General features: G+C 41.8%; 1 protein-coding gene across 5 annotated transcripts in view; it reads left to right on the plus strand.

The window, feature by feature from the left end:
* The window catches only part of LOC136427449 (uncharacterized), a 70,466-nt gene extending 47,516 nt beyond the window's left edge, over window positions 1–22,950 (plus strand). For 3 of the 5 annotated variants that reach the window (XM_066416302.1, XM_066416301.1, XM_066416304.1), the window contains 9 exons: window positions 9,263–9,357; window positions 10,248–10,370; window positions 10,654–10,809; window positions 14,133–14,238; window positions 14,597–14,716; window positions 15,542–15,637; window positions 20,355–20,444; window positions 21,746–21,871; window positions 22,036–22,950. In XM_066416302.1, coding sequence (XP_066272399.1) covers window positions 9,263–9,357; window positions 10,248–10,370; window positions 10,654–10,809; window positions 14,133–14,238; window positions 14,597–14,716; window positions 15,542–15,637; window positions 20,355–20,444; window positions 21,746–21,871; window positions 22,036–22,137 — 1,014 coding nt within the window. In that variant the 3' untranslated portion in view covers window positions 22,138–22,950. The remainder of the gene's footprint in view (window positions 1–9,262; window positions 9,358–10,247; window positions 10,371–10,653; window positions 10,810–14,132; window positions 14,239–14,596; window positions 14,717–15,541; window positions 15,638–20,354; window positions 20,445–21,745; window positions 21,872–22,035) is intronic. The other 2 variants (XM_066416303.1, XM_066416305.1) reach the window with 2 other exon arrangements.
* The last annotated feature ends 942 nt before the right edge of the window (window positions 22,951–23,892 follow it).

Consider the following 23,892-nt stretch of genomic DNA (forward strand, 5'->3'; position numbering starts at 1 on the left):
CTAGGACAGTTCCAGGACAGATTGGAATTCCAATCTGTCCTAGGACAGTTCCAGATTGTACTAGTACAGATTGGAATTCCAACCTGTCCTAGGACAGATTGGAATCCTGATTCCAATCTGTACTAGTACAGATTGGAATCTTACAACTGAACTGTATATATGTAAATTAGAGACATATTATGGCCTTTATGAGTAACTCCATATGCTCAACCGATTTTTCCAGTTAACACTGGTCAGTTTTCACTAGTTTTCAACTTTTTTCCCCCTGGATATACATGTACAGGTAACTTTTACATACCATTTTAAAGATTATGCTATCTTCATTATTAGGTTGTTTTTTTATTGCAATAGTGTATAAACGTATCAAGATATTTGAAGTTGCTTAGACCTCAGTGTAGAAAGAGTTTCCCCGGGCTTATGAAGTTTCCCCCCAGACCTGGCAAGTTAGACCGCGGGGCTGACAGGCCAGCCTGCATGTAGACTGCATTCATACAACACCATGAAAGTCACTGCATTAATCAGAAATCACACCTGGCCAGCCTGTTTAATTAGCACTTATGTGATAAATTCTATGAAAGGTCTAAGCTAAGGGGATAGGCCACGGGCCTGAACAGAACCCCAGAAGGACTAAAATAAACGTAGAACGGGCTTGAAGTACAAGGTAAACCAAAAATGATATGTATGTCACCAACATGGCTCGAAACATGAGATTTGGATATGAATCTCGAACTACTATATTAAGTAGTCTATTTTGTAGGTTAGCACTGTTTATGTAAGCTGTCTGAAGCACAGTTCAATTCAATTTTCTTATTGTATGACCATGATAGTATTTCATGGAACATACTCATAATCTGCCATAATAATATGCAAATGTCTCTAATTTACATACAGTTCAGTTGTAGGATTCCAATCTGTACTAGTTAAGATTGGAATCAGGATTCCAATCTGTCCTAGGACAGATTGGAATTCCAATCTGTACTAGTACAATCTGGAACAGTCCTAGGACAGATTGGAATTCCAATCTGTCCTAGGACAGATTGGAATTCCAATCTGTCCTAGGACAGTTCCAGATTGTACTGGATTCCAATCTGTACTGTGACATATATAACGTTTAAACAAGTGGGCCGATAGCATCTCTGTTTTCTACCAAATAACTTGAATAAGGCCTCGATTGTCATCACAAGGTCTGTTCCTGTTTGCCTTATGACGAAATAGATGCTCTAACACTTGCAGGTTTTAAAAACAACTCTTGGTGCTTCCGAAAATAATTTCATCAGGTTGGTAGAATATAGGATATAGGAGGTTCTTTGTACACAACCAGGTATAGTTCTCACCTGTTGAGAACTATACCTGGTTGTGTACAAAGAACCTCCTATATCCAACTCTTGGTGTTGTTCCAAACATTGTTGGTCATTCCACCAAGCTGCCATTTAACATCAAGTAGATTACATGTAGCTGTTACAGTACTAGAACAGAAGAATTTCAACCTTAGGCTTGCTTTGTTTTAGAATGATATTTCAGCAAAGTATTGCCAGCTATAAATATGCTGTTCACAATGTGTTTATATATGTATGTAAGCCATGGTGATTTGTCAATGAAATCATAATATAGCTTGAAGAAAAATGCATCAGGTTGGAAATAAGTCCATTGAACCGTATCATTTATCAGCAATTGAAAAATGATGCCTTGTAAGTTGTATAGCCAGGGTGGTAATGTGTCAGGTGCCACAAACCAGGCTTAAACCTGATGACGATTAACTCATCCGTCTTAAAGGATATCTGTGTATTTTCAAAGAGAAAATTATCATAGTATAGAGAATTATTAGTTGAAACAGAAATGGTTACCATTTTCATAACCTATCTTTGTCAAAAGTTAATTAAAACCTTATTCTCACAAGTCTATGAAAAAAGACAAAGCTATAACTAGTTGAGAACTCCTTCATTCTGTTTTTTTCCCCCTTGACAGCTGAGTATGCCCAGATCTGTCCAGCCTTGTGAGGTAACCTTAGCTGCTCTGGTAGGGCATGCTCCAATTCAGACATTTGTTGGAACCATTAGTGCAAAGGTAGATGTGAGGATCTGTTTCTACAGTGTTTGGTGCTGGTGACTTGGTGGTCAGCTGGGGTTTCACTTGGGCTGGGCCATCACATCTGCATTACTTTTGGGGAGGGTGGACTTTGACATCGTCTTAGAATGACAAGATGGCATGATTCCTTTTTCCCAAGTGAAGTAAGTCATCAACGTTGCCTATATAGAAGGTTATGTTTTCGGTGGCGTGTGTTTGTGTGTGTGTGTGTGTGTGTGTGTGTGTGTGTGTGTGTGTGTGTGTGTGTGAACACGATAATTCAAGAATGCCTGGATGGATCATCTTCATACTTGGTATGTGGGTAGGTCTCCTTGCGACCTCAAAATGGGCCCCCTAGCAGCTTGCCATGGTACTGCAGGGGAACTTCAGCAGTATATATATACCGTATGTATACCGGAATATCGGCAAAAGCTGGTGGCCGTATGCCGAAGTTATCTGAAAGCGCCGCACGAGTCTGTATGGCAAAAGCGGGTGGGCGGGCTAGGAAGTTATCCGAAAGCCGACGGCGTCAGAAAGTGGCAATTTTTATGTTTTACATGTACTATAATTGTAATTGATACATGTAGGAACTTGTCATTGGTAAAATGTGCTAAAATTGAATTAGATGAGCACTGGAGAATGAATCTTATATATCATAAGTTTACTCTTTATAAACACACATATACTGTATGTTTATACAGTTGATATACTCCACAGCAGGAAAACAAGAAAGAAGTGCTTGACAGTAGTTTTCCCTACTCTCACCTCTCAAATAAACTTACCGTTTTTTTCACCTCAAAATCCGCCCGGTCCTTTCTTATTTCAGACGGTACGTTTATTACTTTTTTAGAAAATGGAGGCTTTGCTAACCAGAGATCCCTCTAAAATTGAAAGTTAAGATTTTTCTGTCCGTATTTCCCCAGTATTTTTTGCTGGTAATGTGCTATTTTTCGGCCTAGGGGTGTTGATTTTCCCACTGCTTTGATGGCCTTTGTGAAATCCTTGCGCCACTTGTAACATATCGGTCAAAATCACTATGACCCTACAAAGCAAACAAGAAAATAAGACGCGACATTGACATTTCAAAATACAATTTTCATATAAATAGCTTTGACAGTCTCTGTTCACATCGTAAACCATAGCACGCTGATCAAAAAACGTGTAGAGTAGACTGCACCACGGGGATTAATTCCTGACCACTATTCGTAGTATCAGCAGCGCGGTGGAAGAATACTTTGTTCGCAGAAGACATGTGACACATAAAAACAACAATCATAACTTAGCGTCCCTTGTGATATGTTTTTTGAGGCGGCAAAATCTCTAAAACGGCAGAGATATATACATGTAGGTAGAGAACAGCTCGAAACATGGATGCCACTATATCTGCCACTATCAGACATGGCGACAGTAAAACTAGCAGCATATTGCATAGCGTGGATACCGATCGTTAAAATGATACATGTACCGTAAATGCATGGAAATATTATATTTTGGGGCAACGATAGACACAGAAGGACATTCTTATTTTCAGAGGGTCCATATTTTAAAATAACTAATATTTTCCCAATTTAGCGGTTAAGCGCGGGTTTCTAGCGTCAACATGTAATCGGAAACTTCTTAGTTCTTAGTATGTGCGGTCTGAGACGTTGAGCTTAACTTTTACAGTCGAGCTCTGTTCAATATTGTGGGCTCTGCCGCGGGAACTCGTAATCCGAGCATCTCACAAAAACTTTGTTTTCGACGCTATATGGAGCAAAAGTTTATAGACATAACCGGTACCGTTTTTTGTGGAGGGTGTGTGTTCATATTTGTTTTTTGGGGGTTATGTCTTTAGAAAATATGATCAGGTACATAAGTAGCTATCTGATGATTTTTGTTATATGTCACTGATTGTCAGTAATCATAAATGATATACAGATGAAGCCACTTAATTGCACCCCGGATAAACGCACCTTCCATTTAATTGCACCGAATCCCAATATCCAAAACCGGTTCCCATTCACTGCATTGTTAGTGACTCTGCATATCTGCACCACGCATTGTCACCAATGCCGGATAACTGCACCAAATTTTTTTCAAAAATCCTCGACAAGTTAACTAAAAAGGTGCGCTAAAATCGGTAAACCCGGTACAAATGAGCCGATACCTGCCAGTGTAAATGCGCAATACCGCCATTATGTTTATCTCCATAAAAAAATACTTTTTCACGGGGATACTGTTTTGAGTGTGTTTGCGTGTGTGTTTGCGTGTTTGTATGTTTGTGTCACTTAAAGTCAGCATAACTGTCGAACATGTAGATGGATTGTAATGATATTCGGTATGTGGGTAGGTTTTGGGAGGAAGGTCATTTTTGGGCCCCCTGGTATGTGTCACTGCAACTGCAATGGCGTATTTGTAAAAATCTTCTAAGGAGAATAACTGAAGAAAGGAACAACAGATTGTCATGTTATTTGGTACGCAGGTAGGTTGGACAGACATGTACACACTGAAGCACAAATTATGCAAATTGGACTGAAATTGCATAAGTAAGGAGGAAAATCGTTTGCGTGTGTATATTTGTGTCACCAGATGCTTAAAGTCAGCATAACTGTAGAACGTGTAGATGGATTATAATGATTTTTGGTATGTGGGTAGGTGTTGGAAGGAGAAAGGTCAAGGTAGATTTTGGGCCCCCTAGTATGTGTCACTGGAACTGAAATGATGTATTTGTAAAAATCTTCTAAGGAGAATACATAGATCTTTATTGACGCAACAAAAGGACAGCGACTCTCGTAAGGTCTACTTAATCTATACATACATACATACATACATACATGCCAACAAACAAAGTTCATACTAATGAGTTTGTTTACATACAATCATATGGAATAGGGCAACATATTGAAATTTAGCGTGTCGTATACTTATACATTACTGTCTTGTTCTTATGTCCAAACATTCTTTGATGTATATACCTATTTGAACACAGTAAGGATTGTCTCCTCTCAGTATGTAATCAAATCTATGAACAGAATGGAGCGTATTGAATTGACTTGAACAAGTGGAAATAAAGGTGAACAGCTTAGAGCGTTTATCCTCATATCTTGAACAATTCATGATAAAGGGACGTTCGTCTTCTATTTCATTTGGGCAGAATACATGTAACTGAAGAAAAAACAACAGATTTTCATGTTATTTGGTACGCAGGTAGGTTGGACAGAGATGTACACACTAAAGTGCAAATCATGCAAATGGGGACTGAATTTGCATAAGTAATGAAAAAATCTATACCTCCATTCTAGGCATGTGATGGGAGCTCACACCTGTCACTCCTGTTGGTTTCAAATTTGGGACAAGAATTCCCCAGGTCCCAACAGCTGGTAATGAGGAAAATCTATACCTCCATTCTAGGCATGTTGTGGAAGCCTGTTAGTTTCAGACCCAGATTTAGGTGCAAGGAAAGATAGACACAGCTGTTGCAAGGTCTTGGTTTAATCTCATGATAGTGGAACATTTGTACAAAGATGCAAAGATATATGGGTAGTAAGGTGGTGATGATAACTTAAAGTTTCATTGTTGCAACTGATTCCAAAGACTGGCTGTCACTATTCGGTTGTTATTGCTGTAGCAGCACCTGTTATAAAACACATCAAAAAAATTATATAAAAACAAATTTCATGGAGATTTTGGGTCTTCAGACTCTTGTTAAAACTTTTTTGAGTAACAAAAGAAAGCGGTCTCCATTGACATTGATAGGAATGGTATGGGAGGTCCCGGGCGGGTCCCGGGGCATGTCGGAACCATTAAGGCGTGCTTTACACTGAGCGCGCTTCAAATAATCCGAACCTGTTCCAAACCGTTTCGGTTGTCTTTAGACCTAAGGGCGGAAGGACAGTGCCCCACCCGTGGTGCAAGATATTGCGCGTGACCCACAGTGACCTTTCTTGACATTTGACGTCTCGCGCGCAATATCAAAATGGCGGGAGAGGAGGTCATTTTTTTCATCCTGCAGCAGTTTATGTTTCTAATGTTTGCCACTCTCGTTCCTGCATAGGAGACGCCGTGTACGTGCTCAACAAAGGAGGAGGATGAAACGTATGTACAGGGACAGTCAATACCGAGACCTTAACCTGGCGTTCATCCTCGCCGCGCTGCCGGTATTGCAAGTGGGGCACATTAATCGGGCGATAGGCGAACACCAGGGAAGCAGCCACTGGTGGGAGGCCATTGCACTTGCAACATTTGACGACTCTCAATGGTACTAACGATTCCGAATGAGGAAAGACACATTTCTATTGGTAGATAATCACCTGGAGAATGCACAAACACCCGTATGCGCTGCGCTATCCCAGCACCCATGACCTCGAAAGCGCTACCGGAGCCGGTTTCCTCTTTACGCATAGAGAGGAACCGTATCGGCCCCCCGCTGAAGCGGCCTAGACCGGGGTTGGGATGTGGTCTGGGTCGGTTTGTGGAAAAACCGGATTATTCTCTTTAGACTGGTCATGGTAAGCGGCAGAGATCGGTTAAAGTGAACTAGTTCTGTTAAATTGTGCTCAGTCTAAAGCGCGCCTTAGAGATGCACGCCTACCAAAGGCGGCATTACGCTTTGGCAGACAGCATGCTGTACTAAGTAAAGATTGGTCTCTACCTGTACTCTCTAAGCAGAGGTAAGATCCGGATCTTATTATTGGTTTATTGCACAAAGAAGCATATTGCAGCCTGATGGCTGAATTGCACGCTCATTTACATACTGACTGTTAGTGGAACACTTAAAATAAATAAATATTAACAGTAATCATCAGCTAGTGACAGACCATTCTCCTTATATAGCAGAGCCGAACCCACTTACACTGAACCTAAATCCGCCGACAACGCCCCATCTCATTCTTAACGCGAAATTAAATCCCCCGAACTTGAATGCATTCACAGTAATAAGACAGTGTACAGGTAGAGACCAATTTTCGTTGAGTACAGCATGCTGTCTGCCAATTAAAGTCCAATGCCGCCTTTGGCAGGCGTGCATCTCTTTATGCTGACGACCCGCCCGGGACCTCCCATACGATCGCTATCAACGTGATTGTCAGTAGAGACCACCTTCTTTTGTTAGTCAAAACAATTTTAGACATATTGGCGGTATTTTGCCTCTGCATAGGCACTTATTGGCTCATTTGTACCGCGTTTGCCGATTTTAAGCGCACATCTTCCCCTGCGAGGGTTGTAGTTGTTGACTGTAGTGAGTCAGATACTTGCAATGCCCTTTATACAGACCCCATCAGAACCACAGAAGTTGTCATGTCGCCAGCATATTTGACAGGGGCGACAGATACTGGCATTGATCAAATTGATGCATATCATGAACAGTAGCAGTGAAAGTGACCCGCCTTGAGGAACTCAAGCTAAAACCTTGTGGGGTTTTGACAGACATGAACCCCATTTTACCATCTGTGACCTGTCTTCTAGATAGCTGAAGATTGTCATCCATAAGTCCTGTCAGATATTCATGTCTGCCAGGGTCTGTAGTAGCTGGTCATAATTAATTGTGTCAAAAGCATGTGAGAAGTCAACAGAGACGGAGTGGATATCCAATTTTGGATTACTGTTGTGTGCATCGTTCCAGGATTGTAGTATGTGGGTCAGCACAGTGACGGTGGAGGGTTTTGGAAGAAAACCGTGTCGTGTAGGAGTCACATTTTTTCGTGTCACATAAGAGAGCATCTTTCAGCAGACCCTCAAACACTTTCCATACACTGTTGACAAGAGAAATTTGTCTGTACTCCGTTGGGAAATAGGGTCTTCGCTTTTTTGGCACTGCTCTGACAAGGGCATGTTTCCACAGTTGTGGAAATGTGCAATTCTGTACATCATCATCATCATCAGTCGGTCGCGCAGCGGCCGATCACACGTCCTCTCCACATCCGCTGGTCAGTAGCCATTGCAGTGATGGCCTTTGGGCTCAGGTCACAGGAGTTTAAAACGTCGCATAGGACCGGGGCGAGCTCTTCATGGTATTGGAATACATGATGGGATATAATCAGGACCAGCAGCTTTTCTGCCGTTGACCTTTCACAACCTTGCCTTGATCTATCCTATACTGAAGGGTGGGAATGAAGACTGTGACAGCTTGTGAGCTACATCGGTTACTGTTGGCACACTCTGGCCCACGTGACTCCACACAGGCGAAGTGGTCAGCAAGAACGTCACATTCATGTTGTAAGGTATGAAGTGGAGTTGTCCGGCCTGACGGTTTCCATTCCCATCAGTGACTTGATCGACCTAAACCACTGGCTCGGACTGCCTCAGATGTTCCACCTCCTTTTCATAGTACCGGCGTTTTGAATACACAGTAGTATTACCGGCACTATAAGCCTTTTGCCTTTCAGCTATTAGCTCTTTAACTCTGACCGACATCCAAGGCTTATCGTTGGTGGTGATTCTGACCTTCCTTGTGGGGACAGCCTTGTCAAGAACTGATTCCACTAGGTTTGTTAATAGGGCAGTCTTGAACTCAGGGTCTGGGGCCTCAAAAACTGGAGAAAAGTCAGCAGTGTTCATCACAAGGCCTAGTTTTATATTTTCTCATGGCGTCCGGTGTGCACATCCTACGTGTGATGTATCTGGGAGGGTTGGATGGCCATGGGCCAGGTGTCGTCCATAGGATGGACTGGTGGTCCAAAGTACCAATTGGAGGAAGGTGCACAGGAGATTACAACAAATGATGAACGTTGGTAAAGGTCCAATCAAGTTGATTGGCACCTGAGTAACCACCTGTTTCAGACCGAATCTGTGTTGAACTTGTTCATATCACCACTGTTAGGGGGCACATGCTGTACATCAGACTAGATAACCTGCCAGTCAGAGTGAACCAATATAACTGAGCTTCTCCTGTCTGCCCATCCTTTGATGTCCAGCAAACGAAAGGTCTGGACTTACTGATAGAAAAGTAGTACCATATGAAACAAAGAAGCGAGTAGAAACAGTCTCCTGGTCCACGGAATTAGAATCAGTGCTGAAACCGGGCAGCCAGATCACAGGCCGCGTGCCTTAACCACTAGGCTAAAAGGTCTAGACCAGTTAGACTGGTCAGTTGGAGGCGCTTGAACCCCACTGTTACACATATACTACTTCATACTGTGTCACTGTGATTGTTCTCAGAATTGTTGATAACTTACAGAATAGATCTTTGTGAGGTCATGAAAGTAACTTGTCTTACTTGCAGATTTCTCCCCCACATGGTGTGGTGACGTTTGTTGCAGTGCAAGTGAAAAATGTGGCAACAATATGGGAGAGCAACTCTGCTGACACAGTCATAAGGTGAGCAGCAGACCCAGAGTGTTGTGCAGTTGTAGTAGTAAATTAGTGACTTAACGCCACGTCAATTGCTCACCTTGATTCCGTGATTCTAAACTGCATGATATTTTTTTCACTCAAGCCCCTAGGCCAGAATGTCACACATAGCCAACCATGGCCTCTGAGTTCACCACCCCTGACCTTCCCCAGATCATGGCTCAGGGAATAAGGTCAGCTGTGGTTGGCAATTAGTCTGCAAGTTTGCTACTGGTTGGCTGCCCCAGCCAAATGTTCAGATTGAGTGGTTTGGAGTGGAGTGGATGACCAGTCCAGAATGGGTTATCAAACGGTTGTTAACAGAAGCATGAGATGGGACCTTTATTCTTATAAGATAATTACATGACTGTATAAACTACATGTATAGTTGAAATTGCGACGGCTTTTATTTGTCTGTATAATCTGTAACATCGTTACGTAGATCGGACTTGATCCATGTAATTCAAACTGTAGGTTTGCCCTTACATGACGGTGTCTTGGAAGTTTTTTCGTAGGGTTTGTAAATACATTTTGCTGACATTTTGCTTAATCCTATGTTGTGCACCCAAAATTTTTTATGTGCACCTAAATTTTTAGGTTAGGTGCACCTGTTCCCAAAGATGAATTTCAAGCCCTGACATGAGAACCTGAACACATGTGGATAAAGATGTCAAGTGCCATGAATGTCTGCATTCTTGAGTGGGAATAACTTCAATTTGTAAGAGAGTTGGCAATCGGTTGGAAATCGTCAGGATGGAGTTGTTTGCTATTCTTAGAGGTTAAAAAGAGATGGATACCAAAATGCTTCCGATGCTTAGAGCACATATTGCAGTAGTGACACTTTCATAGTGATTGTTCTGATTTTCTTTTTTTTGCAGGGCTATGAACAGATACAGTGATATTGTACGGCGGGCAACACGAGACTTCCGTGGTTATGAGGTAGAGGCAGAGGAAGAGTCTTTCTTAGTTGCCTTCCAGCAGCCTCTGGATGCCGTCAACTGGTCAGTAGTCTGTCATATCACTATAAGGTTAACTTTTCTTGATACCAAGACCAGCAAGAGCACTGTATTTTAGGAGTGCTGTATGGAAAGCACAGTGACTATAACATAACACCTTTTATCTTTCCCTATCATGATCACCTGAGTGATATTGTTTGAGCTCCTTCAAAAGAGGCATTATTCCATTGCATATTCTGATCTTAGATACATGTATAAAAGTTTACTATTGATGGAGAAAGGATTCATGTTGCAGGACATTTATCACAATTGATTATGTTATATCCAGGTCCTTGACTGTTCAGCTAGCCATGACAGACACTAAGTGGGAAGAGGAGTTGTTAACGTGTGATGACTGTATTCGTGTCTTCAAGTCGCATGAGAATGGTTATGACGTCCCACGGCTCATCTTCTGTGGACCACGATTACAGATGGGCATTAGCAAGTAAGTGTTAACCAGTATCGGTCCCCACTCACTCGAGACGCAAGGATGACGAATGATTGCACACAGACACAAAAGTACAATCACAAACGTCTATTCGGCATGGTCTCCTCAAACCAGACAAAACAGGCTCAGTACGCATGCACGGACTGTTACACTTGTGGGGAGGGGGTAATGGATTTAACTACAATATCTAAACTACTAACATTCCTTCTTTTCTGTTTTCTTGACAGATAAATTGAGAAGTGAACTCAGAGATTATAAAATGATGGTTTTACAAATATGAGATATAATTCACGTTATTGTATATCTGCCTCCTAAACAAAGGTAAGCAAAAGCTGAGAGGCTCCATAATTCTAAAACGGGTGAGAAATACGGTACAACTACCACAGAAGATTACAACACAATTCTTTAGTGCATCTACAGAAAAGTACACAACATTGGAACTTTATCTAAAGAATGAATGTTTTAAAGTAAGTTACAAACAATGGTGTTAATATGCTAGATAATCAGAAATAACATGTTGATCTACAAACTTTAACTATCAAAAGTAACAAGTTGGTATGCACAACTATAACTTCAGACTTCCTCTGTGTCTTTGTTGTTGTTTTTTTCCATCTTACAAAGAAACTGCCCCATTTGCCCCGTTGTTACCACTTTTAATAGCATGTTAGCAGGCACCACCTTTTAGTCAGGATGTCTGCTAACTGACAATTTGAAAACATGAAATTTGCTGCTAAGAGTGTCCTAAAAACCATGATATGTTCATCCAGTATCAACATTAACAGTCTCTGTCCCTCGGGGAGCTTTTCGCCCCTTATCAGTCTCTCCTTCTGATTTCTCCTCACATGGAAAGGCACACTGGTCCAATAGTTTCTCTGCCTCTACTGCTTCAGAACGTAATGCTATGTCCGTATTTTTTTATTCCTCCTTGTCTGCTGGTTCTTCCTCAGACTCCTCTGATTCTAGTACTTTGACAGTTCCTTCTCCTTGTCTGAGTGTGCCTGTTTGAATATCTATCTCCTCAGTGTTGAATTGTTCTGGATCACTAATCTCAGCTTGCGTTTCTTTTTCCACTGTTTCAGACTTTTCTATCAGCGTTCGTTTGTGCACGGCTTCTTTCAAGTTCTTTTGGAGCATTTGACTCTTGGTTTGCTCTTCTGCTATCTCTTCTCTTATGGAGTTGTTTTCATATCTCAGCTGATCAGTTAACATGTGCAACTGTGAAAGTTCATCCTTTGTCTTCTACTGAGAAGCTTGATTTCTTGATTAGTTTTGGCAAGTGTGTCATTTCTCACCTGTAGGTCAGCTATCTTCGCCTTGGCAATCTGAAGATCTGCCTGAAGACTCTTTATCTGTACCCCTTGCTGCAACTGTGGGGTAGCTAGCTCGTCATTTGGCAATGCAGCTGGCCGAGCGCTGTCCCGTGGATGACGCTTACACATACCCTTGTCCAAATGGGATTCGAACACCTTATTGACCTTGATTGGCCTCTCCACCAAGGGAACACAGTAATGACCTGACTTGGTCAAACGGAGGTTGACATTCCTGCCATATATCATGGCCCTGTCCTCCTGTGTGTGCAGTACTACACCAGCTTTCTTCATGGCATCTAATGACAGCAGTAAGGGAATGTCCCGTTCTACGACATCAGTTGTTATCAGCACATTTCGGCCAGCCAAGGTGGCAGGAATCTTGTATCTTCCTTAGGAAGGGAGTGTGTTGTCCCCTCCAAACTCAAACATATGGGAACTGGCTTCTCGTGTAACATTCTTCCGATCTTCCTTATCTAAGAATGAGATGTACTGATCCATCCAAGAAACACCACACACAGTAGCGGAACACGCAGAGTCTAGGACGGCACACACCTTTGTAGACTCTTCCGACATCTCGCACTTTTATTTGGAAGCAGCATCAGTAAACAACACTGTAAACTTCTTATCGTCTTCCGTCTGAACTTCTTCCGTCATGTAAGCCTCTTCTGTCTTCGCGTCCGGGCATTCTTCCAACATGTGGCGGAAAGAACCACAGCAATGGCAAAGCAGATAACTTCCATACTTGTTTTTTTTTATTTAACCGTCCATCCGGGGGATTCCACTTCCGGCTCGACCCGTATCCACGGGCGCCGCCATCTTGGAACAAACTTTGACCCCTGCCGGCACCCGACCTTGCATATCGTCCAGAACCACGAGGCCTGGTGCCCACGTTCTCGGTCACGTTAGCGATCTCTTGGTTCATCCTCGGCATTACAAAAGTACTGGACATACTGGCCATGTCGGCTGACTTTGACGGGGACAAACTTGTCATGTCGGCTGACTCTGACGAGGGTGGCGGTACAACAAGATTATCAGAAAATTTCCGAAGTGACGCCTTGGCTTGAATAAATAAACTAGTGTCTGTATTTTCATAGTTTAATCCAGTCATGACCAATTTCACATCCTCTTGAGATAAGTTGGCTCGATGTATGAGTAGCAAGCCCAAGACTGACTCCGAAAGAGTGACACCCCCACATTTGTTCAGTTTGTTGTATAATATGTCGAAGCTGGAAAGGTACTCACTGATCGACGTCCTGGAGTCACGACTGTACTTGTCAAAATCCACAAACGACTCCCACAGCCGCCCCGTGACATCTCGCCTGAGATGATCGTCCAACTTCTGCAGGACCTTGTCATAGCCGTCGGCAGCTGTCAGTTCGTCGTGACTGAGCTTAGACACTAATAGTTTTCTGGTTTGGAATTCATCCTGGTCACCTTCTGGTAGGCTGAAAAGAATCGCAGTACCCTGTTGTTTCTTCGGGATGGAGGTCACCGTATTCCAACACTCGAGTTCAAATCTGTACTGCTCATATGACTTCAAACTCAAGTCGAAACGCGGGACTCGTGACGGGGTGGGTTGTCCGCCATCTTTGACAATGTCCAAACGTGAGCACCAAACTAGCGCAAAAAATTTCAATCAAACACTCACGGACAAAAACTAGAGGGTCCACAGAGCTGCACAGCCACCCTCTGCTACCGTTTGTTAACCGGTATCGGTCCCCACTCACTCGGGACGCAAGGATGACGAATGATTGCACACAGACACAAAAGTACAATCACAAATGTCTATTCGGCATGGTCTCCTCAAACCAGACAAAACAGACTCAGTACGCATGCGCGGACTGTTACACTTGTGGGGAGGGGGTAATGGATTTAACTACAATATCTAAACTACTAACAGTAAGTTAATTTGGTCTCATCCTGCGTTCTGGTATTTCTTATAAAACTGTTGAAGACGATTTGTATTTTTGAATGCTGCTATCATACGTTAAGTGTTTTTGTTCTTCTTAGGGGGAGAGTAGACAGTGTATACCACTATGCTAGTGGACACATGGGCTACCGAGGGACGGAGGTGTACAGGACTCGGGGAATCTGCAGGCTGGCTCAGGGAGGACAGGTAATACTGGTCCCTCTATGTGCACTATAACCAAATTTAGAGATGGTTGGGGCTCAAACAGTAGCCTCTGATTGGCCATTGGAATAATTCATTGACAGAAAGCTTATATAGATGGATGAGAGTTAAGATAGCTTGACCCACTTTCCGTTAGACCAGAGACCGTTGAGGGAACAGAACTGGATTTTTTTTTGTGAACCTTGGTTTTATAATGGGAATATGATGCACAATAAAAAAAAGTATAACTTAAAAGACAAGAAAACTGGCCATGATTGGACCAATATGAATTTTATGAATTTTTGGGAAAAAATATTAGAATGATTCCTGACCTTTTTTTTATTTGTCACATCTATTTTCCCAGATTCTGCTTAATGAGTCATTATGGCAGGATCTACCTAAGGACCAGATTGCCCCCTATGTCCACAGGGAAGTCGGCAGCTTCAAATTGGAGGGTTTTGACAACTTAACATCGCTAACAGAGGTAAGGCTTTCCAAAAGTTTAGAACCATATTAACAAAGGAGTAACAATCTAATTATTCTTGAATTTGTAGCAAAAGATAAAGTCCTGATAATCTAAATGCAGAAATGTTGACGGTGGTTTTGCGTTCACGTTAATTGCGGTGAGTTCTTTCAACATACTGTGAATTCAAAATACCGCAGTATTTTTGCCCAAATACCCCACTGTCTAAGTAGTACATACATTGTACATCATTATGAGGTACCTGTTATGGTGAATACACACGAATACTACATGTAACATGTCGTCATGTAACAAATTGAACATAGACCCATTCTTCAAGCATTCAATACTCATTTATCAAGAATGCACTGAAATCAAGGATTCGTTATCTACTGACAGTACTGTTACTAAAAATGGGCAACCAAACAGCCTCATACAGAAAATGGCAATGTTTCTTGACAGCTCTTGACAGTCCGTAAGGCCCCCAGTGTTTCCTTGACATGTACATGTATGTGACTGTAGTGCTGCTATGGTTTCAAACACAAACTTAAAACAACAACGAACACTCCATTTTCTTCTTACCGCAAAAGTAAATCCCCACAAACTTAAATGCATTACAGCATACATGACAGAACAGTTTAGACCTGTACAAGATCAAAGGCATTCATTACTACTTTTCTTTTTAAGTCCTACAGCAAAGAAGTTAGTTTAGAAAAGCACAGTTAATCTTATTGTCTCCGAGTCTTCCTTTCTTACTTTCACTCAATTTTGCCTTTTAGCTCTATGTAATTCTTTCTTTTGTCACACTTTTTAAAGAATAACAGCTAGTGTCTTTGCCTTCCTCAGGTCTTACCTTGTGCCTTGGAGGAGCGGGCCAGGTGGTTTGGGATTATTTGCGCTGAGTGTAACAAACTCATTAAACCCAAGGAAGGTTATGTCAAGGTTAGCACACAAGTCACCTGTCTTTTTAGATTATTTTGAGCTGCTTGCTTAAACTGAACACTATTTTTATCTCCATGAAAAATGGAGATATTGTTTTGGGTCTGTCTGTCTGTTTGTTTGTGTTTCCGCACCACTCCAGTCAGCATAACTCAAGAGCCTCTCGATGGATTACGATGATATTTGGTATGTGGGTAGGTGTTGTGAAGCCGAAGGTCAAGGTCGATTTTGAACCCCCTGGTATGTGACCTTGGTACTGCAGCAGAAATTCCATTTTTGTATCTTTTGACCTGGACGTGCGTGGTCTTGATTTTTGGGTGGCAGATAGCTTGTGGTGTAATAAAGAAGTATTCTCCAAGCAGAGGCTTCGATCGAGAGGGGTAGTTTTGTCCGGGATTTCTAACGTTCCTCTCCTCTCACCTCTGCCAGACAACGGAACACATCAAGCCTTTTAAATCTAATCACTTTGACACAAAAAGGCCATTTTGTAAGTAGGTGCTAAGTCTGCCAAGGGAGTCTAGTCTTTCTGCCCTCGCGCCACGGGTATTTCTGGTCTGCCGGTCCAGAAACGCAGTGACCCACTGTACATACGTTTGGGAAAAGAAAATGCTCGTATAGAACTACTCTAGACTGTTCAGTGTAACAAAATAACGCTTACTAGGAGTTTGTATAAAATTGTGTGCAAAAACACCTGATCTAGCGAGACGACAGAGCATGAGAATCTTGATTTGCAAGTCTATCTGTTTTTTATCCGTTATCCTCCCCACAGCTGTCACAGTAATTCTAAGACTCAAATGTACTTAAGATTTGATGTTGATGGTTATATAACTGTTGACAGTGGATGTAACTCTCTTTTCGCTAGTTTGAAAAAAACACGCTGAAAAAATGACAAAGGCTTTCTGTAAGGCTTTGAAATATCCGGCTACTCGACGTGCAAAGACATATTACTATAAAACAAAGTTCAAACCAGGAAATTGTCTACCGTACATACATTCTTTTGATCCTTTCCTCATATGCCATTGTGGAGTCTTTAAAACTGCAAAATCAGCCACAATCTCTCTCGTGGGGTTGTGTGGCGTAACGGCAGGGTGTTCGGCCCAGAACCAAGAGGTACCGAGTTCGAATCCCCCTGACGCCACCGATGTTGTGCCCTTGAGAAAGGCACTTTACACGACTTTCCTCACTTTGCCCAGGTGTGTAAAAATATGGGTATGTTGTAATCTGTACGTGGTACTGTTAACGTAAGTTATAAAAACTAGAGTGGAGTGCCACGTCGTCCTTGTCTGTCAAAAACCGAAGTAAAAAAAAAATCTCTGTCAAAAACACTGCCGCTAGTTGCATGACCGCATGTAATCGTAATGGTGATCCACGTCCGTTTTTCTCAAGTCGGTATATCTAGTTCAGACTCAGATTAGTATGTTCAAAATATATAATGTACAGTCAAACCTGCCCAAGGCGACCACCCGGGGGACCGAGCAAAAACGGTCGCGATGGACAGGTGGTCGCCATGAAGAGGATTCCACTCACAACATGTTTCCAGGTCGAGGTGTTCAAATACAGTGTAGTATGAGGGGTGATCAATAAGTCCTCGGCCTCACCCAGAAATAAGGTGCACAACTCCTGTTTTGGAGCATAATTATGTAGTATGACATCTTTTAGCCATATTCGCCAAATTTCAAATCATTCTTATCATTACTTTACAGATGACACTCTGTAACATTAGGTGAGGTAGGAGGATAAAAACCTGGACAATTGAGCTGTGACTTAAGGTGTGCGGGCCGACTTGCTCTGCTGAAAGTCAGCTACCCACTTCTTTTTAGTTAAAATAAGAAGGGAATCTTTATCAAACATTTTGACAATGTCTTCGAAGATTTTATGCCGATTCATGGCATGAAGAACTCAACCAACACAGCTCTGACCACAGTGTACCCTTGTTTTCCTCGTCACTTACCTAATAGTTTTCAAATGGACGTCGACTAAAAAGGATTGGCCACAATAATTTGAAATTTGGTGGATATTGCTAAAAGATGTCTCACTACGTAATCATGCACCGAAATTAGAGTTGTGGACCTTATTTTTGGGTGAGGCCGAGGACTTATTGATCACCTCTCGTAGATGGATGGAAATTTATGTGATTTAAGACAGTATGACCCCCACCAGGTTCAATTCTCATAGACAAAAAGATCCTACAAAAATTATATTTTCCGTTATCGTTGTAATGTTTGTATATAGTTAACGTTACATCGTGTACAAATTTTCGTCATAATGTTGACTACAAAACAATGTTTGCCATGATGATCTCGCAGTACCCTCCCGCACATACAATCAAAGTTTTAAGGCCTACGATAAATCCCTTAAAAACACCTGCTGACACCAGCCTTTTTTGGGCGCCGACCGCTGGATAAAAGGGGCAAAAGGTTTTTGATCTGACAACTGAAGATGAACACGGAACGGTGTGATTTCGTCGCGCCGCGCCACACCGCCAAGCTCTGTGCGACCGCATCGAAAGGTAAGTCAGTGCACGACAGAACGCAAAGCGTCCAATAAAGTACATAAAGGTTTGTGAGATTCATGGAAATAAAAAGAAAATAAGAATATTAATTTTCATCAATAACGAGAGTATTTTAAATGTTCAAACACAGAAGCGTCGTGTTTTACAAAGGTCAGCGGTACGCCAATCTGGGCCGTGCCAAAACCAAGATGACGTCGGGACCAAGAAACAACATGTTTCGCCCGATGCTTTGCCCGCCGCAAAGTCATTTTTCGGCGGAATTTAGTAAGATACAGACACATTTTTGTTGAAAATACAGTACAAGAAATGGCTAGTAATTTATGTGGGATCTGACTTTTTGACGCCATGCACTACGTAATCGTTTTGAAATTGAGTTTAATCCGAACCGAGCTTGCGGTAAACTATAAGATTATGATGGCACACCAACATCGATATCAAAGTATTCACAAACATTTGTATTTACAATGTTTAAAGTGGGAACGTTTTATTAAATCACTCAATGGAGGAATCGATGCTAGTCCATATATTTTTGTCCGTCAAGGTCTTAAAATCATTTCCGCCAAATCCAACAGCAAAATGATCCGATGTCACCACACGCTTGGAAATGAGGTGGCCGCCATGGACAGGGGTTGTGCTCTGTACAGTCCCAATTCGTGGCGGTCGCGGTCGCGTTGGACGAGTGGTCGCCTTGGGCAGGCAGCTTAATGCTTGTGCCTATGGGGAAAATTTTCGGGACCAAGAAAAAGCAGTCGCCATGGCCAGGTGGTCGCGTTGAAAAGGTGGTGGCCTAGGCAGGTTTGACTGAATTTACTGATATGAGTAGACATCTTATTTATATCTTTGATTTCTTAAAAAAACATTTATCATCATGTGTTGAATTTTACTTTACGTTATGATGCTTTTCATCTGGCGGGAGCCATTCAAAGTGATTGTGGGGAGACTGTGGGGTGCCCGCCCGGCTGGCTGCACACTCCCCCAAGTTGCGGGAGCCGCGTTAATCCCAGGGCAGTAAAACTCTTTGCCTAACGATAAATTAATGGTACACAGGGAGGGGCAGCGACACCGATTCTGAAAGGATAGCCCCGCCCTGATGCGTTATCTGGCAGAGGTGAGAGGAGAGGAACGTTAGAAATCCCGTACAAAACTACCCCTCTCGATCGAAGCCTCTGCTAGGAGAATGATAAAGAAGTGGTGTAGGTTTGGACCCCCTAGCAGCTTCCTCTGGAACTGCAGGGGCGTTTTTGTGAAAATCTTCTAAGGAGAATAACTGAACAAAGGAACGACGGATTTCCATGATATTTAGTATGCAGGTAGCTTAGATAGAGATATACACAAGTGCAAATTATGCTAATTGGGACTTAATTTGCATAGCTAATGAGGAAAATCTATATTTGCAGTGTTTTCCATTATCAGACGCAAATACATGTAACATATGTAGCTTATGGAAAGTGGATCATCAACAGATACCAATTATGCAAATAAATTTCTAATTTGTATAATTAATGCAAACGCCATATCTCATCTAATTAGAAAATTATAGGGCTGTCAATATGATACTTAGTATGCAGGTAGCTTAGACAGAGATATACACAATGAAGTGTAAATTATGCTAATTGTGACTTAATTTGCATAGCTAATGAGGAAAATCTATATTTGCAATGTTCTCCATTATCAGACTCAAATACATGTAATGTATGTAGTTTATGGAAAGTGGAGCATCAACAGATACCAATTATGCAAATAAATTCCTAATTTGCATAATTAATGCAAAAACACCATAATTCTAATTGGAAAATCATAGGACTGTCAATATTGCAACATGTGTAAGTTAGATAAAGGTGTTTATGACCAAGCATATATTATGCAAATGTGTAAGTCATTTGCATGAATAGAATTGTTCATGGAGATATGAGGTCGTGGAACTCTTGTTGGCATTTGTATGCAGAAATCGATTGTCAATGGTATTTGTGAAAGCTTACTAATATCATTTCTTTTAATCACATTGTGAAGAAAGGAATCAAGATTGTAAACACAAAATGATTAAAACAAGAAAAACTTCTGGCTTTGGAGTATGATTTTGGTGCCTGATCGTAAATGTATTACAGCAACACACTATTATATAATAGCACCAGTGGTTAGAGGCCTTGAAAATGCAAGTACTAGCTAACTGTGTGCATGATAAATTTCGACTTGTTGGGAATGTTGTAGGCACTGGGCAGTAACTGGCACACAGACCACTTCAGGTGCTGGCAGTGTAAGAAGGTGTTGAATGGAACATACATAGTCAAGGATCAAAAGGTGAGAACTTTAACTAAGGCTGGAAAATTGACAAACTGGAAAATTGGCCATTCTAAAGATCTTGTTAATGTTATACAATTATGTATACTAAGTTGAAAAAGTGGCTACTGGGGGTACCAGTACAGAAAATTCAAGTCTAGACCTGATATAGTACAAAAGTACCATATTTTGGAGAGTGAGGCATGAGTACTGAACAATCCTGAATGACAGTGAATATTTCTCTTTTCAGGCTCATTCTTTAAGTGATTCTAGATATGATTTACAGCTAATGTCTTAGAAAGACAGTAACGACAGCTTGCTAAATCTGCACTGTTTTGGCCTCAAAATTATTACCTCTTGGACCGATAAGCCCCAAATGTGTGACCATCTGCTGAAACTGTTCAGTTGCTAATCAGTAAAATAAAAGGTCAACTGCACTGGTCCAGCAACAAATATCGGTTTTATACCAGTACATGTACCACTATTGTACTGATACCCACCCCTAGTGGCCACCGTTTCTTTGTTTTGCTATCTGTATAAAAGCAACCTGCAAGGAAGGTTTATAATTTCTTTGTTTGTTTGTTTGTTTGTTGGTTTGTTTGTTTGTTTGTTTGTTGGTTGGTTGGTTGGTTTGTTGGTTGGTTGGTTGGTTGGTTGGTCGGTTGGTTATAATAATGGTTTTTATTGGTCAGAAATTACCCGTGCAATGGCAGCCTTTCTAGTGCTGAATTGGTGCAGGGTTTGCAATAACAATTATAATCCACAGGGGCAACAGATACATAATACCTCCACTCTTGCGTTTTGTGGAACTGTCGCAAGGGTCTGGCCGGCTGCCAGTTGGCGCCACCCGGTGACCTCAGTACGATCTTCCCCAACCCATGTCAGGTACCCATTCACACCTAAGGTGGGGTGAGGAAAGTCATTTAAAGTGTCTTTCCCAAGGGCACAAGATCAGTGACATGACAGGATTCGAACCCGGGACCACCTGGTTCTGAGCCAGACCCTCTGCCGTTACGCCACACGACCCCACTTTTACTTGAATGGTTGGTTGGTTGGTTGTTTGGTTAGTTTGTTGGTTGGTTGCTTACTTTTTTATGTTTGCCTATACATGTATTGCCTGTTGTTCCTACCTCATGGAAACCTACCAGCATATTGAGAAAATGTAGCATTTCTTTCTTTTGCATTTTGCCTATAGGAAGTGGAAATTACTAACCAGTTTAGTACAACGTACACTGGTCTTGTATTTGTTGTAGGCAGAAATGAATGTGTACATTGTACATACATATGATTCTGACCTGTGTTTGATATCTTATTGATTTCAGCCGTATTGTGAGGAGGACTTCTTCCAGTACACTGCGCCTCGCTGTCGAGCGTGCGGCGACCCAATCACAGGAGGCTTTATAGAGGCCCTCGAGAGTACCTGGCACCCAGACTGCTTTGTATGTCAGGTGAGATTTGTGAGACACCCAAATTTGTAAAACATGAACTAACTGCTGCATATTTCTGCACTATACATTGAAGAGGCCATGAATGGATGTAACATAATGTCTTCAAAAGTAACAATTATCCTTTTGTTGGAAGTATTATTGACATGTCATTTGTGTCCTTACAGAGATGTCACAAAGCACCAGCAAAAGATGACAACATCTTTGAATTCAATGCCCTGCCATACTGCACCGAGTGTTACAGCACAGTAACCTATGGGACAACGTAACAAAGTTTGTCGAACTATGAACCTTCCACTGTTGTTAAGACAAAATATCTACCATACTTAACGTTGGTTCACATAAACTCGGGATTTTTCCGATAATGGTTGATTGAAACCAATCTGGCAGAACAATAAACCATTTTTTTTTCTGTTATTCTGTCAGTATCATGTATTACCTTTGCACTAATGCTATATATGTTAGAGTTTCTCTCTAGTTATGCTGACACCATAATATTTCAACTTGAAACTACCGTCTGCCGCACGCAGAATGATGGTGCTCTTGGACAGGTGCTAACATAATTCCGGGAGAGAAGGTTCGTCATTGATACCTTGCCGCTAATTAGCTTTTATACAGCAGCTATTTTTCCCTCCTTGGCTTGAAGAGAGTGCTAAGGATAGGAACGTGTCCAAGCAAAAAAAACGGCCGTACCGCAGGCATCAGCCCTTCGGTAACAACCCGTTTGTTGAGTCGGTAGAATGTCACTCAAAGTCGATCCCAACCGCCATGGCAACGTGTACATTATTCATCGTAACGTTAGCTGGATGCCATAGAAATGGTAATACTACTATGTCCATGTGTTTTGCTTGTGCTAGGAGCAAACTTTGAAGAAAATATCGCCAACAGTCCACTATCACACACAATATTTAGACAAAAAAGTGTTCCTCACAAACCTTTGTCGTCTGCTGAATAACAGGATTCTGGGTAATGAATATGGTGGCGGGAAAATACATGTGCCGTAGGTTGCAGCAACAAAGAGGCGTTTTTGATGATTGACCACACTTAGAGTCCAGTTGCGGGTTAGCAAAAGGGATTCTAATAAGTTGCAACCCGTTTGTTGAGTCGGTAGAATGTCACTCAAAGTCGATCCCAACCGCCATGGCAACGTGTACATTATTCATCGTAACGTTAGCTGGATGCCATAGAAATGGTAATACTACTATGTCCATGTGTTTTGCTTGTGCTAGGAGCAAACTTTGAAGAAAATATCGCCAACAGTCCACTATCACACACAATATTTAGACAAAAAAGTGTTCCTCACAAACCTTTGTCGTCTGCTGAATAACAGGATTCTGGGTAATGAATATGGTGGCGGGAAAATACATGTGCCGTAGGTTGCAGCAACAAAGAGGCGTTTTTGATGATTGACCACACTTAGAGTCCAGTTGCGGGTTAGCAAAAGGGATTCTAATAAGTTGTCTTGTAAATAATTGTGTTTAGCAGGAAGCAGATGTGACATTTGTCTTATAAACCAGTGAACAACCATGTAGGGTGATTCTCCCACGACGCCCTTGGACTGATATGGGACGGAGAGTTTTTGACGTCGTCATCTTCGAATGCATGGTTACTGAAGCTTTCCAGCCAGTGTTCTGATTATTAGTCTTTCAAGTTTGCATTTCTGGCGGTAATACTGATGTTGCATCTAGCACATAGCCCTAATTCCCCCGTTTTTAAAAATCCCGAGTTTATATTACCCCGCAAGTTTATGTGAACCAACGTTACAACTTCCTTCTTTGTTGAAATGGTACATTCCAGACCTACACATTGATTGCTGGATGCTCAGAGTCCTCTAAGACTCATGTGAGATCTGGAGTGGTGATGACAAAAGGAGTTTCATCTAATTAGTATAAACTTTTTGTCCTTTACAGTTAGCTGTGTTAGGAAATTTGGCTTCATGTAAACGTCATGCATACCAAGCATGCATATGGTAGCCTCATACAGTATGTATCAAGTGCTGGACTGTTTCACTGCACTCAGCCAGC

Source organism: Branchiostoma lanceolatum, chromosome 2, assembly GCF_035083965.1.
Source record: "Branchiostoma lanceolatum isolate klBraLanc5 chromosome 2, klBraLanc5.hap2, whole genome shotgun sequence".
NCBI lineage: Eukaryota > Metazoa > Chordata > Leptocardii > Amphioxiformes > Branchiostomatidae > Branchiostoma > Branchiostoma lanceolatum.